The following is a 24,130-nucleotide window of genomic DNA, read 5'->3' as shown; positions in this document are numbered from 1 at the left end:
CCATCAAAATCCTTGAGGAGAACACAGGCAGCAACCTCTTCAACCTCAACCGCAGCAACTTCTTTCTAGGAACATCACCAAAGGCAACAGAAGCAAGGGCAAAAATGAACTATTAGGACTTCATCAAGATCAAAAGCTTTTGCACAGCAAAGGAAACAGTTAGCAAAACCAAAAGACAACAGACAGAATGAGAGAAGATATTTGCAAACGACATATCAGATAAAGGGCTAGTATCCAAAATCTATAAAGAACTTATCAAACTCAACACCCAAAGAACAAATAATCCAATCAAGAAATGGGCAGAGGACATGAACAGACATTTCTGCAAAGAAGATTTCCAGATGGCCAACAGACACATGAAAAAGTGCTCCACATCACTTGGCATCAGGGAATTACAAATCAGAACCATAATGAGATACCACCTCACACCAGTCAGAATGGCTAAAATTAACAAGTTTGGAAATGACAGATGCTGGTAAGGATGCGGAGAAAGGGGAACCCTCCTACACTGCTGGTAGGAATGCAAGTTGGTGCAACCACTCTGGAAAACAGCATGGAGGTTCCTCAAAAGGTTGAAAATATAGCTAACACACAACCCAGCAATTGCACTACTGGGCATTTACCCCTAAAGATACAAATGTCGTGATCCGAAGGGGCATGTGCACCCGAATGTTTATGGCAGCAATGTCCACAATAGCCAAACTATGGAAAGAACCTAGATGCCCATCAACAGATGAATGGATAAAGAAGATGTGGTATATATATACAATGGAATACTATGCAGCCATCAAAAGAAATGAAATCTTGCCATTTACGACGACGTGGATGGAAATAGAGGGTATTATGCTTAGCGAAATAAGTCAATCAGAGAAAGACAATTATCCTAAGATCTCCCTGATATGAGGAAGTTGAGAGGCAACATGGGGGGTTTGGGGGGTAGGAAAAAATAAATGAAACAAGATGGGATCAGGAGGGAGACAAACCATAAGAGACTCTTAATCTCACAAAACAAATTGAGGGTTGCCAGGGGGAGGGGGTTAGGCAGAGGGTGGTGGGGTTATGGACATTGGGAAGGTATGTGCTATGAAGTTTGTAAACCTGGTGATTCATAGACCTGTACCCCTGGGGCTAATAAAAAATTATACGTTAATTAAAAAATTCAAAACTTAACAAATAAATAAATAAATATTAAATAAAAATAAAATAGTACTTAGGCTTGAAAGGAAGAATTGAGAGAGACATGCTCATACACTTATTACCACAGGATAAATTTATAAACTTTCTGGAAATCACTTAAAAATTTTAGGTGATCTTAAAGGGGAGTAGTCCTCTTATACTCTATAATCCACTTCTGGAAACCTCTCCTACAGAAATAATATGCAAGTTTCTCATAAAAGCAAATTTCAATAATAAAGAAGAATCAAACATCATATGATATTGAACATATGGGACTGGTTAAAAGAAATAAAGTTATATAATGTTATTTTCTATAACAATTTTTAGGCAATGTTTAAAACATGGAAAAATTCTTAGAAGTGAAATGCTTTGGGTAGAGAAATCATGCTGTTACCCTCTGTACATAGTACCATGTCTTCTTAGTTGAATCAATGACTAAATGAATGAGGCTACATGCGTATACATAAATATATTTAGTGAATGAATGAATAAATTTATACATACTGATACATATACATGTATACACTTGTAGGTGCATGGAACAAAGAAACAAAGCTTTCAGGAGAACAGTTATGTCTGCATTATAAAAAATACAGCTAATTTTTACTTTCTACTTTAGATTTCTAAATTTCCAGACTTTCATGATAAATAAGTAGTACTTTTATTATGAAGAAAGAAAATAAGTAGTATCTAGGAATTTGAAGGAGTGAAAATTTGCATCATTCGCAAGTCAACAATTGACCTATCAGACAAATTTAGCCTCCAAATAAGTTTTCTTTGACATGCCCAGAGTGTTCAAAGGTAATATTTATAACACTCATTGCTCAAGAGAATTGGGGATAAAGGAGAGAGATGGGGGGAAGAGGTAGTTTTTTTACATTGTTAGTAAAATTAAAAGTGTTTTGGCATTTGTGAAAAATAATTTGGCTTTAACAAATCTATCATTAAAATTTTGAATATATATATGTATATACACACACACACTTCAACCAAGTAGTCACACTCCTGGTGATCTTCCCACAGCAACATAGGTTCTAGCATTCAAGGACGTACATAAACAAGGATACTTATTAAATCTATATCTCCTCATTTGGAAGCATCTGAGTGAAGCATTGTTGAATGAAAAAGTAAGATATGGAAAAGTGTGATATACCTACATGTATCTATCTAGCTATTATCAATCAATAGATGATAAGTAGATGATAGATAGATAGATGATAGATATACATTCAGCAAATATTTGAGTTCCTACATTGTGCCTAGCAGTTCTGGGCTCTTGGTAACTAACATCAAAGAATACATGTCTATATAAATATAGCTCTGTACCTGAATAAATGAGTCTAGAATAAACAAAAAAGTAATGATACATGGTAGACTGATAACAAGAGAACAACACAAAAATTAATGTCATAACACTGGTATAATTATGTAATCCTATCACCAAAAATCCATGTATACAAACACACATGTGCATGCACAGAGATGTTCAAAAGAATAATCTACAATAAAAAAACGTAACTTAGTAAGGGTGTCAATGACAACATAACTATTTAATGTCCATGGTTGTATACCAAATTTGCCTTACCTGTTTATTTACTCCTTTGGCATATTTAAATTTGTGAACCTTGAAACAAAATTTTCAACAGAAAATATTTTTTAATTTGAATAATGATTTACACTTGGATTAGAATGTGAGGGGTTTTTTAACTTCCTATACACTACAAACTGTTTTTTCCTTATTATTCTAATATTTGTTATTGTACCATTGCGTGATTTTTACTTTATGCAAATTTTCTGAAAGGCAAAAAACATAAAAGGCAATTTGCCTAGGCAAATTCACTCAATGTCAGTTTCCTTAACAGTCAATTCATCAAATAGTTACTTAGTACTTGTAATGCCAAATGCCAAATGATTTAATATCAGTATATAGAAATATGATTGGCTGGGGGCGCCTGGGTGGCTCAGTGGGTTAAAGCCTCTGCCTTTGGCTCGGATCGTGATCCCAGGGTCCTGGGATCGAGCCCTGCATCAGGCTCTCTGCTCTGCAGAGAGCCTGCTTCCTCCTTTCTCTCCCTGCCTGCCTCTCTGACTACTTGTGATCTCTGTCTGTCAAATAAATAAATAAATAAATCTTTAAAAAAAAAAAAAGAAATATGATTGGCTGGATTGGCTGTCAATGCACTGGAAGACTTCTGCAAAGTTTTAGTAGAGCAGTTTTCATTTTGTTTTCAGAAAAGCATTTTAATAAATTTTCCATTTATATATGCCCAATTATATCTTTCCAGCTGTAGCAGCAGAGACCTACTATTCAAATTTTTGTGAGAACAAGCACTGAACACCTGTCCTTGTCTGGCATGTGAGGAGCTTGGGGGTCACCACTCTATCCTAATAAGTAAAAATCTGAATAAGCTGAAAATTAACAATTCTTTTTATATCCATCAGAAAGGTGAGATCACAAACAATCACCTCCAAAACTGGAGACACAGGCAAATACACAAAGTCACAACTTAACAAAACAGAAGCCCATGTGGGAATCAGTACCAGAGTAGAAAAATTGAAACTGTCATTGATGTACTACTTGGAGGCTCTGTTAGAGTTAGAAACTTCAGTGTGTTGCGGGGGTAGGGGGTCTAGTTCTTAGAGTGTTCCCATACTTTTACGAGTTTTACATCCAGGAGCTCAACCAGATTCTCACAGAAAATATAAGAGAAAAATTCCCTGTACTCACAGCAGGGGGAAGAGAAAAGGACCAGTTTTGAAATATGCAGGAGTATTCTGTTCTTCTTAACAAGACCTAACTTAAAAAGAAACTATTTTACCAGAGCCTAAAATTATTGAGTTTTTTTCAGAGCCTAACTGACATAATGGAAGGGAAATGCCCAATTCCAGTCTATTCTAGCCATACTGTCCCACGTAAAAGAAGGAAAAAACTTACAAGCACTTGTGAAATTCACAGACCAGAGGCATAAGCTCACTAAAAGAATGAGACTTAATTATATATGATTACAGAATTCTACCACCCCCCCACCTTTCCAACACAACTTACCTATACATTATTATCAGTTCCTTTTACTCAGTACATCATGTAGAGCTACCAAGAAAAAAATCACAAGGCATACAAAAAAGCAAAAACAAAACAAAACAAATACAAAAACAAAAACCACAATGTGAACAGAGCAAACACCAGAACCAGACTCAGCTAAAGCAAGGACGTCAGAATTATCAGACCAGGAATGCTAAGGGCTCTAATGTATAAAACAGACAGCATGCAACTACAGATGGGTAATAAGAGGTGAAAAATGAAACTATTAAGAAAGAATCTAAAGGGGCACCTAGGTAGCTCAGTTGATTAAGTGTCTGCCTTCAGCTCAGGTCATGATCCCAGGGTCTTGGGATGGAGTCCCACATTGAGCTCCCTGCTTAGCAGGGAGTCTGCTTCTCCCTCTCCTTCTTTGTGTGTGCGCTCTCTCTCTCTCTCGCTCTCTCTCTCTGGAGGAATCTAAAAAGAAATGCTGGAGATAAAATTGTGAAAGAAATAAAGAATGACTTTGATGGAATCAGGAGTAGACCTGTAAAGCTTGAGGAAAGAATCTCTGATTTTGAGGGTATCTCAACAGAAACTTCCAAAACTGAAAACTAATGAGAAATAAAGACTGAAAAAGAACCCCAGAAATTCCAAGGACTGTGGCACAACCATAAAAGGCACACCATATGTGTATTTGGAATACATTAAGAAAATAAAGAAATAAGAGATATTTAAATGAATAATAACTGAACAATTTTAAGGTCAGACACCAAACCATAGATCCAAGAAGCTCAGAGAACAACAAGCAAAAATTTCCACCTAGCTATATCATCTTCAAACTTTAGAAAATCAAAGATGAAGAAAAATCTTGAAAAAAGCCAGAAAGGGGCAGAAATCTAGAGAGGTACAAGGATAAAAATTACATTAGACTATTATTCTGAATTGATGTAACCAAGAAGAGCATAGAGTGAAATATTTAGTGTCTTAAGAAAATAATCACCAAGTTAGAATTTGGTATCCTGCAAAATACTCTTTAAAAGGAAAAAAGAGACTCTCTCAGACAAACAAAAATTGAGAAATTTGTCAAGAGCAGGCCTACCTTGGAAGAAATGACAAAAGAAGTTCATCAGAGAAAAGGAAAACTATACAAGGCATAAAAATTGTATTTTACATACAGAGAAAAGGAGCATTAAGGATGGAGTAAATGAACACAAAATAAAAACTTTTATTGTTCTTAATTGATCTAATAGATATCAGATTATTCAAAGTAATGATAACAACAAGTATATATGCTTTTGTGTAAGTAAAATGAATCACAGCATGATATGAAGATTGGAAATAAGATATAGATTATTTACTTATTATAAGATTACTTACACTACTCATGGGACAGTGTTATTTGAAACTGGACTTAGATTAGTTGTAAATGTATATTGCAAACAGTAGGGCAACTACTAAAAAAGTAAACATAGTATATAGTATATACTACATAGTAGAGAGTAGATAGTATATACTACTAGTATATAGTAGAAGTATAACTGATATGTTAAGAAAGGGGAGAAAACAGCATCATATAAAAGGCTCAACTAGAACCACAAAGACAGGAAAACAGTGGAAGATATAAATAGGAACAAAGAACAATAACAATAAATGGAAAATACTAATAAATGCAGTAGACATTGATGAATATCTGTTCTCTTCAAATTATTCCAAAACTACAAGAAGAAAGCAAGCTCCTAAATACATTCAATGAGACCAGAATTGCCTTAATAGAGAGCAAAACCAGACGTAGACACCACAAGAAAAACAAACAAAAAAAGAACTATAGGCCAATATTGCTCATGGCACAGATGCAAAAATTCTCAACAAAATATTAGCAAACAGCATTCAACAACACATTTAAAAATTTATTCAGGTTGGCCAAGTGGGATTTTATTCTGGTGATTCAAAGATGGTTCAATATTCCCAAATTAACCAATGTGATACTATACTAGCAAAATGAAGACAAAAATAACATGATCATCTCAATAAATGAAGAAAAAGCATTTAATATTCAATATCAACTTATCATAAAAACTCTCACCCTATACTTAACATCATGCTCTATGTTGAAAAACCAAGAGCTTTTCCTCTAAGACCAAGAACAAGACAAGGAGGTCTATTCTCACTACTTTTATTCAACATAGTACTGGTAATTTCAGTCACATCAATCAGACAAGAAAAAACAAGAATGCATCCATATTGGTCACTATTTGCAGACAGTAAAATACGGTACATATAAAACCCTGAAGACTCCACCAAAAAACTATTTGAAGATATAAATGAATTCAGTAAACTTTCAAGATACAAAATTAATACACATAAATCAGTTGTATTTCTACATAATAACAAGGAGCAGAAAGAGCAATTTAAAAAAACAATCCCATAAGAATTTCACCCCTCCCCCCAAAAAATCTAGGAATAACCTTAACCTAGTTGATGAGAAAACTATACTCTGTAAACTATAAAACACTGCTGAAAGAAATTGAAGACAACACAAGTAAATGAAAAGATATTCCATGGTTATGAATTAGAAGATTGAATATTGTTAAAGTGTCCATATTATCCAAAGCAATCTAGAGAGTCAATGCAATTCTCAACACAATACAGACAGCATTTTTCACAGAACTAGAACAAATAATACTGAAGTCATTAGTATGGAACACAAGAAACCCTGAACAGCCAATGAGAGGTTGAGAAAGAAGAACAAAGCTGGAGGTATCACAACCCCAGACTTTAAGATATACTACAATGTTGTAGTAATCAAAACAGTACAGTACTGGCACAGAAACAGACATGTACATCAATAGAACAGCATAGAGGGACCAAAATAAACCCACCCTTAAATGGTCAATTAATCTATAATAGAAGAGGCAAGAATATACAGTGGGGGAAAGAGTTTCTTCAATAATTAGTGCTGGGAAAACTGGCCAATTACTTGAAAATAATGAAACTGGATAAGTTTATTGCACCATACACAAAAATAAGCTCAAAATGGATTAAAGACCTAAATTTGGGAACTAAAACCATAAAAATCCTAGAAGAGTACATGGGCAATAATCTCTTTGACACTGGACAAAGCAACTTTTTCTACATATGTTTCCTATGGCAAGGAAAACAAAAGCAAAAACAAACTATTGGCACTATATCAAAATAAAAAGCTTCTGCACAGCAAAAGAAATAATCAAGAAACAAAAATGCAACCTATGGAACGAGAGAAAATATTTGCAAATGGCATGTCTGATAAAGGGTTAGTAACTAAAATATAAAAGATCTTATACAACTCAACATAAAAAAAGAAACCAATCCAATTAAATGAGCAGAGGACATGAATGGATATTTTTCCAAAGAAGACATACAGCTGTACAACATACACATAAAAATGTGTTCAACATCATTAATCATCAGGTAAATACAAATCAAAACCAAAATGAGGTATCACTGTATACCTGTCAGAATGGCTAAAATAAAACACACAAGAAATAACAAGTGTTGGTAATGATGTGGAGAAAAAGAACCCTGGTGCACTGCTGGTGGGAATGTAAATTGGTGCAGCCACTGTGGGGAAGAGTATGGAGGTTCCTCTAAAGACTATAAACAGAAATACTATATGATCTTATAAACAGAAATACTATATGATCTAGTGATTCCATTACTGGGTATTTACGCAGAGAAAACAAAAATACTAATTCAAAAACATATATGCAAGCAAATATATATATATTTGCATATATGTTTTTGCATATATTTGCATATATGTTTTTGCATATATATGCATATATATATATATCCATCCCTATGTTTATTGCTGTATTTTTTTAAAAGATTTTATTTATTTATTCAACAGAGAGAGAGAGAGAGATCACAAGTAGACAGAGAGGCAGGCAGAGAGAGAGGGGGAAGCAGGCTCCCTGCTGAGCAGAGAGAGAGCCCGATGCGGGGCTCGACCCCAGGACGCTGAGATCACGACCCAAGCCAAAGGCAGAGGCTTAACCCACTGAGCCACCCAGGTGCCCCTGCTGTATTATTTACATATTATATATATATTTACTATATATATAAAGGAATACAAAAATACAATATATATATATAAAGGAATCTTAGTCATAAAAAAGAATAAGATCTTGCCATTTGCAACAACATGGATTGACCTTGGGGGTATAATGCTAAATAAAATAAGTCAGTCAGAGTAAGACGAATCCCATATGATTTTACTCACATGTTGAATTTAAGAAACAAAACAAATTAATAAAGAAAAAAGACAAACAAAAAACAGACTCTTAGATACAGAGTACAAACTGCTGGTTGCCAGAGGGGAGCTAGGTGGGGCTGCGTAAAAGAGATGAAAGGAATTAAAAGTACATTTATTGTGATGAGCACTGAGTAATACATAAAATGATTGAATCATTACATTGTATACCCAAAACTAATATAATACTGTATGTTAATTATACTTGAATAAAAATTTTAAAATACAATAATGTAATATAAAATTAAAAAGTTTAGATTGGTGACTGTTAAAAAAAAACTAGGCAATTTTAGCAGGGTATTTTGAAGGCATCAAAAAAAAAAAAGGAGAGATTAAATCAATAATTAGACGGGAGAGGGTGGTGGGGAAATGGACATTGAGGAGGGTATGTGCTATGATGAGTGCTGTAAAATGTGTAAACCTGGCGATTCACAGACCTGTACCCCTGGGGATAAAAATACATTATATGTTTATTAAAATTAAAAAAAAATCAATAATTAATAACCTTCCAAAACAGAAAGCATAAGTCCAGTTGGGTTAACTAGTGAATTTTACCAAACATTCAAGGAAGAAATCATACCAATTCCCTATAATCTCTTTCAGAAATTAGAAGTAGAGTGAATACTTCTTGATACATTTTATAAGGCCAACATCACCCTAATACCAAAGACAAAGACATTATAAAAAAACTATAGATCAATACCTCTCATGAAAAATGATGTAAAAATCCTCAACAAAATATTAGCAAATTAATTCCATTAATGTATAAGAAGATTATATACCATGAGCAAGTGAGTATCAAGTACGCAAGGATAGTTCAACATTTGAAAATCAATTAATGTAACCCATCATATATCAACTAAAAAAGAAAAATCACATTACCATATCAATAATTGCAGAAAATTATTTAACAAAGTTGAACACCCCATAATGATAAAAGACTATCAGAAAGCTATAAATAGAGGGAAACTTCCTCAAATTGATAAAAGAATATCTTTTTTAAAAACCTGACAGATAAAATTATACCTAATAATAGATTAAAGCTTTTCCATTAAGGTCAGGAAAAAGGCAAGAAAGTCCCTCTTTACAACATCGTATTGACAAGATAAGAAAATAAAAGGTATAAGGACTGGGAAGGAAGAGATAAAACTGGCTTTGTGTTTGACAAAAGAATTACTGTCTCATAAGAACCCCCGCGCCTTTGGTCCCCCTTTATAAAAACAACTAATTTTCAGCATCATCCATGAACAAAAGTACCTCTGTGAGAGTTGTGGAATCAAGCACTATATACCAAGGAGCCTGGGAGGAGTCTTGCCCACTTGTGCATCAGGTAATAGGCAGACAGACCTGAGTATGGGCTATGGAATCAGAAGGAGCCAGTGAAGAGGACTCAGCTCCTCTAATAGGCAGATGGCAAAAACACAGAGAGTGCAGATGTGGGCAGAAACTGGTGGAAAAGAGAGACTTACAGAAGTCTTCCCAGGAATAGTTTCCCAAAAATAGATTCCTGCATTCCTTTGAAGCATCACCATCAAACAAAATAAAATAAATAAAATAATAGTTCAGATGCACTGAAGAGGGTAAGAGTATCTGCCAGTGCCATCCCTCCCCCAGTGGCACATAGTCCAGGGCCAAACTAGCCAGCAGTGACCTCTTCTACAGAGAAAAGAGAAAGTAGTGAGTAAGCCTTCAGCTAACCCAGCTGTACAGGACACAACTGGAGAAATCCATTTCTCTCCCACAACACCCAGAGTATTGAGGCAGGAATCTCCACAACTGAGGGGCAGGAAGAAATCAGGAAATTGGCAGATAAGTCTATCAAAGGGCATTAAAGGGACACAGTTCCTGCAATATGCTTTCATTACTCCAATAGGAAGCCTGCCCACAAGTTGCTGGGAGATCCCCACAAAAGATTGCCCCTTACCTGATCCAGGGGCACCCAAAACACCCCAAGTGTTAACCCAACAGCTCCCCACACTCTGCAGCCTGCTCCTTGTGTGTGTTCCTGAGTGTGGCAGCAAAAAGCTCTGGTAGACAAGGAGTACCCTCAGAAAATCAGGCCAGGTTCCTTGAACAAGGGAGAGATCACAAACTTAAGCTGTAACACATCTGGAAAACAGTTTTCCAGCTGCTGACTTGGTGTGTTATAAGAAACAAGGAAGACATACCAGCTTAAGAATTCTGCCACGAGAGGGTGCAAGAAATGTGGAGCAAATATACCCATACAAGGTTGTAGAAAGACCCAGATATAACTAAGACCAGCAAATATTATATCCCACCTGCTGACAACTAGTAAAGATTTAGGAAGCTGACTACTTCAAATGTGAAAAGAGCAACACAAAACTTGAGGAACATGAAGAATCCTGGAAACATGTTACTACCAAAAGATAACAATAATACTCCAGTAACTGAACTCAAAACACAGAATTTGGCAATTTGGCCGAAAAAGAATTCAACAAAGCTATTTTGAGGAATTTAGCAAAGAGAAACCATAAAAAATTCCAGAGATACAGAATGTAATAAATGACAAGAAAAATGCAATAGAGAGCACCTACAGCAGTATAAAACAAACAGAAGATAGAATTGTTGATCCAGAGTATAGAAACTTTTAAATAATCCAGTTATAGTAGAACAAAGAAAACAGAACAAAAAAACAATGATGAAAATAACACATGATCTAGTGGGAAACCATCAAACATATATATTAGAATAATTGGAGTTCCAGAAGAAAGTGAGGAAAACGGGACAGAAAATCTATTTAAAGAAAAAATAGGAGAGGTTCAGGGAAGATGGTGGAGTAGGAGGAACCTGAGCTCACTTCATCCCATAGACACACTGGGATAACAGCTACATATATGCAACTAACTCTGAAAATGATCTGAAAACTGGTAGAACAGATGATCCACCATAGAGAGAAGACTACATTAAAAAAGGTAGGAGGGGTAGAGATGTAGCTGGGAACCAAAGCCCTAATGAGACTAACCACAAACAGGAGGAACACCCCAAGTACAAGAAGTAGAGGATCAGACCCTGGCCTTGCACCCCAGGCATCCCAGGCACCAGGGACCTGCATTGAGAAGATGAGTCCCCATAACATGTAGCTTTGGTGGGGCTTAACTTTAGGAACTTTTAAAATCATCAGGGTTTAACTTGGGAGAGATAAAGGATGATAGCAAACTGAGTCCTCACCCTTAAAGAGTCAGCATAATGAACAACTTGACCTAAAACACAGCACAGAAGCAATAGTTTGAAAGGTGCCTAGGATATACATGAAGAAGGTTTATTTACTTATCTCAAACTATGTACAATATCTTCAGTAGATACCTCCAGGAATAAAATTGCTGGTGGGCACCATTTCTCTTCACCTCCCCTAGCTTAGACAGCTGACACTTGTGGGAGTCAGTGCTTTTTCCTTTTATTTAGCTAGCACTGCATCCCCTGTCTCCACATTCCCTATCAGACCTGCCCTATCTTACCTGCATGCTGTAGCAAGCATCTCTCCAAAGCAGCTCCTGCCCTGCCTCACATTGCAAGCAACCCCAGCAGGGAAGAGTGCCTCTCCAGAGTGACTTCTGCCCTGGGGAAAATGGAGATAACCACACATACCAGCATATACTCCAGCCAGGCCTCTTAGCTGGCTGCACACAGAGCAAGCTCTGCCTGTGGCATGCTTGCAACCGGGGCAAAGAAGCTAATTGCGGACATCTAGTTGGCCTACCAGCCCTACCCACTAACAAAAACCTCTCAGTTGGCCACATAAAGAGCAAGCCCCACCATTTGGTGCACCCATAGTTGTAGCACGGAGGCTGACTGCAGGCACCTAGTCTGATTGCGAATCCTGTCTACCAGGGAACCTGTGGTGACCTCAGACAGGTCTCTTAACAGCACAGGAACCAAACCCTGCTCAGTAATTAGTCTTTAGAATTTACCCAAATGAGCTGAAAACTTATTCCCATATAAAAAACTGCACATGAATGTTTATAGCTGCTTTATTTATAACTGAAAATGTGAAACAACCAAGATACCTATCTTCAGTAGGTGAATGTTATGCTAACATCCAAATAATGGAATAGTAACACTAAAAATAAATGAGCTATCAAGCTAGGGAAGGACATGAAGGAACTTTAAATGCATATTATTAAGCTAAGGAACCGGTCTGAAGAGGCTACACACTATAAGATTCCAACTGTATGGCATTCTGGAAAAAGCAAAACTATGGGGACACTTGAATGATTGATAGTTCTCAGGAGTAGGAGGACGGGAGGGATGAGTAGGCAGAGCATAGAAGATTTTTAGGGCTATGGAACTACTCTATACGATACCATTAATGATGGATACCAGCCATTATACATTTGTCTAAACATGTAGAACAAACAACACCAAGAGCACACCCTATGTAAACTATGGACTTTGACTGATAATGGTGTTTTTGTAGGTTTATGATTGTAACAAATGTACTCCACTCTGGTGGAGAATACTGATGGTGAGAGAAGCTGTGTGTATTGGGGTTAGGAGGTAAATAGGAAATCTGTTTACTTCTCAATTTTGCTATGAACTTCAAACTGCTAAAGAAACAGTATATTTAAAAAGGAGGATAAAGCCAATAGTTTTTCCTCACTGCACATATTCAGAGACACACAAATTATGGCATAATTATCTTCCTTTAATGAACAGGTGAATGTATTCATTGAACACCTCTGAAGAGTAGCCGTCTATAAGAACATATCTGTTAAGGTCATTAACAATTTAATTCTATATAATGTTCTCTATGTACCTTTGGTTACAAATTTAGTGACCCAATTTAACTCCACATAAGTGAGACACAACACAGACTCTCAAATAAAAGAAACACGATAAATGTTAACAACTTAGTTAAATGATGCTATAAAGTGTCCAAGATAGATGTGATTTGGGGAAACAAAAATTTTGTGCTTACTTACTCCATGTCCTCCGCACTTCTGTGAACAAAAGACTGACTGACCTATAACGTCAGTTGCATCTACACATTCGTGATTTATACATATCTAAAAAAAGAAAAAATACAAAAAACCTTTTTCCATGTTACAGGAATCCAACTGTCTTAACATTACAATCAATAATTTTATACAATAAGACCAACCATTTCATTTTATACAGTAAGACCAACCATTCAATGTAATACATTTCAATCGAAGTACTACTTTTGTTGTAACCTGTAAATTTTTATATGTTGTGTTTTCATTTTCATTTAGTTTAAAATATTTTTCAATTTCTCTTAAAATGTCTCCTTTGGCACATGTGCTATTTAAAAATGTTTGTTTAATCTCCAAGTATTGGGGGGGGGAGGTTTCAGATAAGCCTAATATAAAGTATGGACTGGGTGATAATGGTGTGTCAATGTAGGTTCATCAGTTGTAAAAACTGTCCCACTCTGGTAGGGGATTGTTGATAATAAGGGAGACTATGTTTGTGTGGGAGCAAGGGAGTATATGGGAATTCTATACCTTCCTCTCAGTTTTGCTGTGAACCTAAATCTTCTCTAAAATTTAGTCTTAAAAAATAATTCAGTGTAGGGAAATAGAAGGTATAAATAAAACAAGACCAACAAAAATCATAACCATATAACCACTTTTTATTATAATGCCCTGAAATCTAACAAAACTCTCCCTAAGAGCACAGTTTACATCTTCCAATTTTATTTTTTGTTCCATATATCAAAAGTTTATATTGAAAGAAAACCAATTCAATATAATCAAGACATATATTAAGTTTTAACCAAATTTGAGCTATTATTAGAGTCCCCTAATAAAGATAATAGAAATCTTTTTTTTAAGATTTTATTTATTTATTTGACAGACAGAGATCACAAATAGGCAGAGAGGCAGGCGGGGGTGGGGGGGGGGAAGTAGGCTTCCTGCTGAGCAGAGAGCCAGATGCGGGGCTCGATCCCAGGACCCTGGGATCATGACCTGAGTCGAAGGCAGAGGCTTAACCCACTGAGCCACCCAGGTGCCGCAACAGGAATCTTTTTTAAAATATGCTATACATATCTAATATTCTATTATGTAATGTATGAAACATCCAGATATAACCCCTTTGTGTTTAAAGTGTAATAACCAGAGGATTAAGGATATATTCCCAACTCTAATATTTATAAGCAATATCAACTTCTATAGTTGAAGTTCTCTTATGTGAGTACAATCATACTTTTTCTAAAGAATTTGAGATTTGTTTTGAGATTAAAATGAAATATTGTATGTGAAAATTATTTCCTTTCAAACATTATAGCACAGCCCAACTCTCTTCAAAGAAATGGCCTCACAAAACTCTTTCTAAATCCAAACTACACCGTTTAATCCTTTACTGTGTGTGTTAAGTTTTCTCAGTAGTTCTTGGCCATGGTGGTGTGTCTAACAACTCTCTTCCTAATGTGGTCTTTATTGTCTGCTTGCCTCGCTTGAAACTGAGATGAAGAGTCCTGTTATATAAGGATGCTACTGACAAAAAGAAATTGCCAAGAATGTTTCATCACATGCGATTCAAAACTACTTCATATAATGTGTTCTCATGCATTATCACTGAGGATTGTCCATGTTATAAAAAGGATTCTATTCTTACTAAATTATCAACTGAATTGTATCAAATCATCTGTTGACCAGGTTTCATTTTTTAGTTGCTTTGGCTCCATGGCCAAAATATATCTACTGAACTCCTTGGTATACACCTCCACTGCAGAGGCATTTATGACTCTGAGGCACGAAGAAGTCAATATTAAGAAGACTACATACTATATTCACTTCGGCAGCACATATACTAAGACTCTACCTACAGGAAACTTCATTTAAACTATAAAACCACCAGAAGAGGCTATTACCATTTACAACTTCACATATTAAATAATTTGTTCAAAATCATCTATTAAGTGGAAACATCAGAATATAGATGCACACCCATCTTAGGCCTTAATGCCTACAGCATATACTATATTATGGTTCCTCGTAAGCAAAGATTTCATCAGGAATTAAATGATATTTTGAAGTAAATTTATGTTATGTCTATGTTTTCTCCAGATTTGGGTTAGCCTCAAAGATAATTAATTATAATAATCAATAATAATAGCCAGTCTATATTTAGCTCTCACCACCTTACCATGGTGCCAGGCATCATATTAAACACTTTACAGTTATTCCACTTTATCTTTGGGATAACCCCATTGAGTAAATGCTATTATTACCCCCACTTTACATACAGTTGTAGTACCTCAGACTTGTTAAATAACTTGCAAAATGTCAAAAAAAATTAGTTTTGAAGATCTGATTCTAAGAAGCCTGACCGAATTATCTACTGGGCTACAAAGGGACATATATTACTAAGTGGGATTTCTTTTTTCTTCTCTAAGGAGAAAAGTGAATTTCCATGCTTTGATATACTTAATATATTCCCAAGATCTCTCCCCTCCACACTCCAGCCCCAAAATACTTGATCATAATACTGAAATTCTGAAAAAGATCAAACATTCCCATTACCCTCTTAATATCTGGAAACAAAATGAAACAAAACCTCTTCTTATCTAAATGCTTTAAGTTACATAGCACTAGAAATGAGGTTTGACACTTAAATGACAATATTTATTGAAGAAATGAATAAAACTAGAGTTTTAAAAAACAGATTTTAAATCATTTACCCTTCCTGTATCACAAAAAGAGCCGCTGGAGATTCTCATTGGATCCTGTTTTGATTGAGTCGACAGGTAGTCTAGGGTTACACATAACTTATTTTCAACAAAAGCATAAATCACAGCACCACTTTCTTTGAAAAAAGGAATTCGAGTAGGATAAGTACAAACCAATCTTCCACATTGAAGATTCCTGTAAACATAATAAATTATATGATTATTACACATTAGACATTTATTAAGCATGCTTCAGATTTGCTTCCTTTGACCAAAAAAAAGGACAGTTCTCTATTTATATCAAGTGTTACTAGAGAAAATGTAATATTTTAACACTAACATTTAAAGTAAATATTCTTATAAGCTTGTAAGCTTATCTTTCAATGGCATTAGTGGTCTTTTATTCCCTGTGCAGATGTATATATTTATTTTCAAATAATCAATTCACTCATACTTCATATCCGGATCTCTGTAGAGGGACTGAAAGATAATTAAGTTGTGACCCCTACCCTCAAGGACCTTAGAGTTTAATACTAAATGTATTATAAATCCCATTAAAGGTGTTATGAATAAAATAAAATAATTCTTACCAAGATTTAAGATGAGGACACATTCTAACTTAGGAATTAGGGAAAACTTCATGGAAAAGATACCATCTGAGTCAAAGCTTAATAATTAGTGGAATGTCAATAGGCAGAGAATAAGGTATTACTAAACAAAGTAACAGCATAACAAACCAAGGAAACAACTATATGGCACGTTTATCAGTGTACAAATGCCATAAGTACAAGGGCCATGTATGCTTTCCTAACAAATAGCTAGCCCAGTGGCTAGCATATAGATTTTTAATAAATGTTTGTTAAAATAAATTCATGGCCAAAATATCAAAGAGCTTGGTCTTCAGATGCAGAAGAAATTTAATTTCATTTTATAGACACCAAGCAGTCTTCAGCTTGAGCATGCAATGAAGTGAATGGAGATAATATTTTTATAAGGAAAAATGAGAAGATTCAAATAGGAAGGTCATAAGGGATATTATTACGTTCAATCTTGGATTGAATTTAGAAGCCTAATGATCACCCACATACAAATGTATAAAAATTAGACAGAAATTAAAGCTTGTAGCATAAGAAAGATGTCAGGGCTACAGAATCTGATTTAAGATTCACTCCCATACATATGTGTGATACTTGAAACCACTGGAATGAATGACATATATAGAAAAAAACTGAAAATAGAATCTTATAGAACATAAGAAGATTATCTTTAATATTTGCAGAGCATACCTCAATGCACAGAATTGATATTCACCTCTTTTTCTACCACAGTTCCCAAACCTATCAGCTTGAGAGTGTATTTCTTCATAGCAGACAAATGGTGCATTTTCTGAACCTGCCAACGTTAGAAATATATTTGGGTTAAAACTCCCTTCTTTTTTTCATCTTAGTCCATTCCTTCATATATTATATGTTTGCTTTGCCTTCTGTACTCAGAAACTTCTCAGAAGTTTTCCTAGTGAGATTATAAGGAAAGAAAATTGAAGTGATAAGCAGTGCTCATGGCTATAACTCCTTTTGTTTCATTTTCAGTCATTTCCACCACAAAAGATATAATGAAGGGTAAGGACAATTATAGAAACATAAGCCATGAGAGTGGCTTATGCTTTGAAACAAGGCTATAGAGAGTTAATACAAGAAAACTATACTTGCTTTCCTATGTTATGAATAGGAACTCATAAAAAGCCAGGTCTATAATAAAATCTCACTAAATAAACCTAACTGTATCTTCAGGAAGTCTAAAATGAAGGGAACAAAACTGCCAAACTATTAACAATTTTTTACTTCATTACTATATTTGGTTTTCATCACTGTGTAAAAAATTATCAAAATCTTGGGAACTTAAAACAACATCCATTTATAATATAACACAAGTGAGTTCTCTTTTTGCTCAAGAGTATCATAAGGCTAAATAAAATTATTGGCTGAGGCTGCAGTCTCATCAGAGGCTGAAGTCCTCTTCTGAGTTCATTGGTTGTTAGTAGAATTCAAGTTTTTTTAATAACCTTATCTTCCTTTTCTTACTATCTGCCAGGGATTGCTCTTGGCTCCTAGGAACTCCCCTCACAACCTAATCACATTGCCCATTCACACATGGCAGTTTATTTCTTCCAAGTCAGCAAGAGAATCTCTTTGACATCTCCCATCCTTTAAAGGGCTCACATGATTAGGTCAGGCACACTTAGAATGATCTCCCTTTTGATTAACTCAAAGCTAATTATGGACCTTAATTTTCATCTTGAAAATTCCTTTATCTTTACTATATACTATAATCACAGGAATGACATTCCATCACATATTCACTGGTTCTGCCCCAACTCAAAGGAAGGGGATTATCCAAGGCCTGTACACTAGGAGAATCCTGAATTTGCATGGGACTACAAAAGACCTCAAATAGCCAAAGCAGTCTTGAAAAAGAAAAGCAAAGCAGGAGGCATCACAATTCTGGACTTCAAGTCATATTACAAAGTTGTAGTGATCAAAATAGTATGGTACTGGCACAAAAACAGATACATAGATCAATGGAACAGAATAGAACACCCAGAAATGAACCCCCATCTATATGGTCAATTAATCTTTGACAAACCAAGAAAGAATATCCATAGGAAAAAGACAGTCTCTTTAATAATTGATGCTAGGAAAACTGGATAGTAACATGGAAAGAATGAACTAGACCACTTTCTTACACCCTACACAAAAATAAATTTGAAATGGATGAAAGATCTAAAGGTGAGACATGAACCATGAAAATTCTAGGGGGGATAATACAGTCAGTAACCTCTTTGACATCAACTGTAGCAATTTCATTCTAGATATATCCCCTCAAGGAAGGGAAACAAAGGCAAAAATAAACTATTGTGGCTATATCAAAATAAAAAGCTTCTGCACAGTGAAGGAAACAATCAATAAAACTAAAAGGCAATCTATGGAATGGGAGAAGATATTTGCAAATGGCATATGTGATAAAGGGGTAGTATCCAAAACAGATAAAGAACTTAACATACTCAACACCCAAAATAATCCAATTAAAATGGGCAGAAGACATGAAGAGCCATTTTTCCAAAGACATACAGATGGTCAATGGACACATGAAAAGATGCTCAATATCACTCATCATCAGCGAAATACAAATCAAAACTAAAATAGAATATCACCTCTCACCTGTCAGAATAGCTAAAATTAATAACACAGAAAATAGCAAATGTTGACAAGAATGTAGAGAAAGGGGAACCCCCTTGCTCTGTTGGTGGTAATGTAAATTGGTACAGCCATTCTGGAAAACAGTATGGAGGTTCCTTAAAAGGTTAAAATAGAACAATCCTAAGATCCAGCAATTACACTACTAGGTATCTACCCAAAAGCTACAAAAATACTGATTCAAAGGGACACATGCACCCTGATGTTTATAATAGCTAAATTATGGAAAGAGCTCAAATGTTCACTGACTGATGAATGGATAAAGAAAATGAGGTATACATACACAGTGGAATCTTTCTCAGCTACAAAAAAAGAATGAGATCTTGGGACACCTGTGTGGCTCAATAGTTCAGTATCTACCTTCAGCTCAAGTTCTGGGATTAAGCTCCATAACAGGCTCCCTACTCTGCGGGGAGCCTGCTTCTCCCTCCCCAACTCCCCCTGCTTGTGTTTCCTCTCTCTGTCTCTCTGTCAAATAAAATCTTAAAAAAAAAAAAAAAAAAAGGATTCAAGTTCTGAAGTGCAGTTTCTACTCAATGAATAAATTGCTTTTGCACCATCATAAATTTGAAAACTTGTTAAGTTGAACCATTGTAAATTGGGGACTATCTGTAGTCTGTGATTAAATACAATTCTTATATCGTCTCTCCAAATGGGACTGAATCATCCAATTTCTGATTTTTCTTGAACAATATCTTGGTGTTTAACAAGTCCTGAATTGGCATTCCTAACCTGGTATCTCCATTTACAAGTGAACTGATTAAACATTGTGAATACTTAGAAATAACACCACCTTTCCTAATGGTATCTACACAGTCACCTTTGATGGACCAATGTTTAAAAATGGTGAAAGACAATTAGGAAATGGTAAAGAAAGAAAAAGAATGTCGGGGGGGAAATGTAATTAATGAAAGCAGGTAAACAAGAGAAACCCAAACCCCTTGATCATAAAAGAAAACAGAGAAGGATTAGATGGGAATTCACAGTGTCTAAATAAACATCATCTTAATTCTCGTAACAATCCATTGAAGTAGATATTGTTTATTTTTATAGATGAGGTAGCTGTGTTTATTAGCAAGTTTAATTTTGGAGAAGGTAACTGTGCTAGGCAGAATTCTTTTTTAAAGTTTTTATTTAAATTTCATTTAGTTAACATACAGTATAATATTAGCTTCAGGTGTACAATATAGTGATTTAAAACTTCCATACAACACCTAGTGCTCATCACAAGTGCCCTCCTTAATCCCCAACACCTATTTAACTCATATTTCCACCCACCTCCCTTCTGGTAACCATCAGTTTGTTCTCTATAGTTAAGGATCCATTTCTTGGTTTGCTTCTCTCTCTTTTTCCCCCTTTGCTCATTAATCTTTTCCTGGGCTAAGTGGTAGGATACTCACTTGTGATGCTGGGCAGCAGCAGCAAGTCACAATTCCCAGTCACCCACACAATAGTAAGTGTAAACGACCAATATAATTACAACCATTCTGTACACATAAAAGAATTCTATTTTTATAGTATTCAAAAATGATATGAGATATTCAACACTTTATTACAAAATGGGCCTTGTGTTAGGTAACTTTTCCCTATTATAGGCTAATGAAGTGTTCTTTCTGAGGACCTCAAGAGAAGGCAGGCTAAACTATGATGTTGAGTAGGTTAAGTGTATTAAATCCTTGGTTTATCAAGATATAACCCCATCATAATTTGAGGAAGATCTGTAGTCAGATGAATTCTGTTGAAAGTGGGTGTTCTTCATCTAGCCTATTTTTTTAATTAGTCCATCTATTGCATCTAAAGTTATCAATGAACTTTATTATTAATTTCTCTCTTAAATACCCTCAATGAACTTTATTATTAATTTCTCTCTTAAATACCCTCTTTCATTAGTGTTAGGAACTTTCTCTAAGATCAGTGTGGGTTTTCTAGGGTGAGATGGAAACACCAACAGGGCAACACTTTGCAAATGTGAAGTCACATGTCAAAATGTTCCCTTGTATTCAGTATACTGACCAAATCTACTAAGAGAATCTGTCCTTCCATAGTCCAAACAGTGTATTTAGGTTCCCTGTATTCTATTACCAAATGCCATGAAGTACAATTAAATAGTGAATTCACTGGCATAGATACTTGTGCATGGCTGGTACTAGGGCAGTAAATGTGAATTTTGGATAATTATTGCAAATAATTTAGACAATCCTCATAAATACCACTGGGCATCAGGAAGTTTGAGGTTATACTACTTGACAACTATTACAGACTACTACCTTATGTTTCCAGTTGGATGGCTACCCATCTCAACTAGAATAAACAGAGCCACTGAAATGTTAGCTAAAATTTTAGCTTTCATAATCTGATATCAACTCATCTTGTGACTAACTCAACTTCATCTTGTGACTAACAGGCATCCACAGTTTAACATATCCTAAAACCAAATTCTGATTTACCCCTACATTTCCTCATTTCCGTTTTTAGGACCATTAGTCAACCAGATGTTCAGGCCAAAGCAGAAATCATCCTTGATTTTTCTTTCTTCTCCTCACTACCTGCTTCTACCACCGAATCTAAGTCTTATTGACACTATTTCCTAAATACAGCCAGAGTATGATCACATCTCACCTTCTCAATGGCCCCAAGTCTAGCCTGAGTGATCATCAATTTCTCTCCTAATATTCTATAAAAGCCTTCTAATTGACTCCCTACCTCCCTTCTCCACTGTAGTACCTTCTGCATACCAAAAATCAGAGTCATATTTTTAACAAATAAAAAATAAAAATCATGTATTGGTCTCTGACTTAAGTATCTCAAATGACTTCCTATTCACACCAAGGATAAAATCCAGTTTTCTTACCATAATCTTTACTCAGCTTGGTTCATCAAAATTCAGCAACACTGTCCTTCTTTTTGTGTTTACTGCCTGAACCCTTCACTGGACTATAACTTCCATAACAATAGGAATCTTTTTTTTTTTTTTGTCTTGTCCATCATTGGGTTTCTAGTGCTAGGAGAGTAGTGTCATGCCCAATTAAGGTGTTAGACAAATATTTATTGAGTGAATGAAAAAATCAACACCTTGGGTAACTATACACCATAATCTTTCTCCTTATGAGTTTGACATCCAAAACCAAGACCTCCAACATGAATTATACCTATCCTATTTGAGGCAATAGAGATTTTTAGAGATTGATATTTGAAACAAACTTCTTAGTGATATCTTCTAAATTATGTTTCCAATGTCAAACTCACTAATTTCATTATATTTTCTGTTTTGTGGTCCCCTAAATATTTTTATTGAAAGAAGCAATATAAATCCTACATTTTTCAAAGAATTTGCAGATAGAACTAATTAAATTTTCCACAAATAGATGAGAGGGGAGAGTAGAAATCTTTTCCTCATGGCTTCTAAAATAGTCTTAAAAGGCATGTAAGATAAGCATAAACTTACTGAATCTGAAGCCCCTTGACCTATAATGTTTTTCTACCTCCAATAAACTATAGATCACTACTGTACACCAGCTGAAATGATGGAGAAATATCATTTCTAATAAATCCAAAAAATTCATTTAAAAAATGAGACTCAGAACAGAAGAATAATGGAATATAACTTATTACACTATCATTGGAAGAAGAAATATAGGTAATTTTTCTTTCTTTCTCTTGTTTTCATTTATGTTTACCCTCCAGCTTCCTTTTGCTATTCCATTAGGTCCACCTTTCTCCATATGGTCAAAAGCATAGCTCCCAAAATCTCTAGAGCTTTACATTTGATAGTCTGGTGTCCTTAGAGGGAACCTTCTCTTGGCTCAACTGTCTAGAAGTTCCAGAAAAGAGATTTAGAACTCCCTCAACTCCCTTAACAGGAGTCAGATGCTCACCTTAACATGGACTAACTGTATCAAGATTGGAAAGTATTGCAATTGGACCAGGCCTGGTTAGATACCCACTGTAGTATAATCAAATATGAATAAAGGTATTAATAAGACCATATTGTACTAATAGGATATTTCCCACAGTAACCATGTGGATATTGGATGGTTCCTGGAAAGTGGTACTAAGAAAATCCTAATGGAGATCTCTATAGAAAAAGATGAATCTAGAAGTTTACTGTGGAATCTTGCTTCTTATCATCAATAGAACAGTTCAGACACTTTGATCCATACTGATCTCTGTCTTCTCTATATAAACTTTAGCACTCCAGACAAACATCACTAATAAAAAGAGTATCCTGCTACCATAACTTCTAATGACTAATGCTGAGCTAAAGAGAAAGGAAACATAACATGGAAACTGGCAATTGCCCCCAATATCCATTCCTTTTTTTTTCATTTAGTAATAGAAGTTTTTTATTATTAGCAGGGCAACAAACACCAAGCTAAAAAAAGCATTTCTCAGACTCTCTTGCAACCAGATGTGGTTACGTGACTAGGTTCTAGCCGTCGGAAAATCAGCAGACATTATATATCCAAAACATCAAGTTAATGGCAGTAAATAAACGGTAGTTACAGTTTCATTTTCTCTTTCCTTGATTCCATAGGCTGATATAAAGATTTTGTACAGGAAACTATTTTCTACCAGAGACACAAGATATGGCTGAGCAAGAAGAAAGATGACAGATTCTTGGAAAATGCCATAGAGCCAAGTTGTTGAGATGTTTTTAACAACATACCTACCTCTGGAATATTATATGAGAAAGAAAAAACTTTTGAACCACCGTATTTGTGTAATAACAATTTACT

The 24,130-nt window shown here is 35.2% G+C and overlaps 1 protein-coding gene across 1 annotated transcript in view; it reads right to left on the bottom strand.

The window, feature by feature from the left end:
• Window positions 1–24,130, bottom strand: part of ADAM32 (ADAM metallopeptidase domain 32) — a gene marked incomplete at both ends in the record, with an annotated part of 188,452 nt that overhangs the window by 44,586 nt on the left and 119,736 nt on the right. Inside the window, 3 exons of the mRNA XM_080796289.1 lie at window positions 13,430–13,513; window positions 16,153–16,336; window positions 17,427–17,532. Of these exons, the coding sequence (XP_080652415.1) occupies window positions 13,430–13,513; window positions 16,153–16,336; window positions 17,427–17,532 (374 nt within the window). The remainder of the gene's footprint in view (window positions 1–13,429; window positions 13,514–16,152; window positions 16,337–17,426; window positions 17,533–24,130) is intronic.

Source organism: Martes martes (assembly GCF_963455335.1).
Source record: "Martes martes genome assembly, chromosome: 2".
In the NCBI taxonomy this organism is placed as follows: Eukaryota; Metazoa; Chordata; class Mammalia; order Carnivora; family Mustelidae; genus Martes; species Martes martes.
The sequence above is the reverse complement of the archived record's forward strand: the minus strand, read 5'-3'. Positions and strand labels throughout refer to the sequence as shown.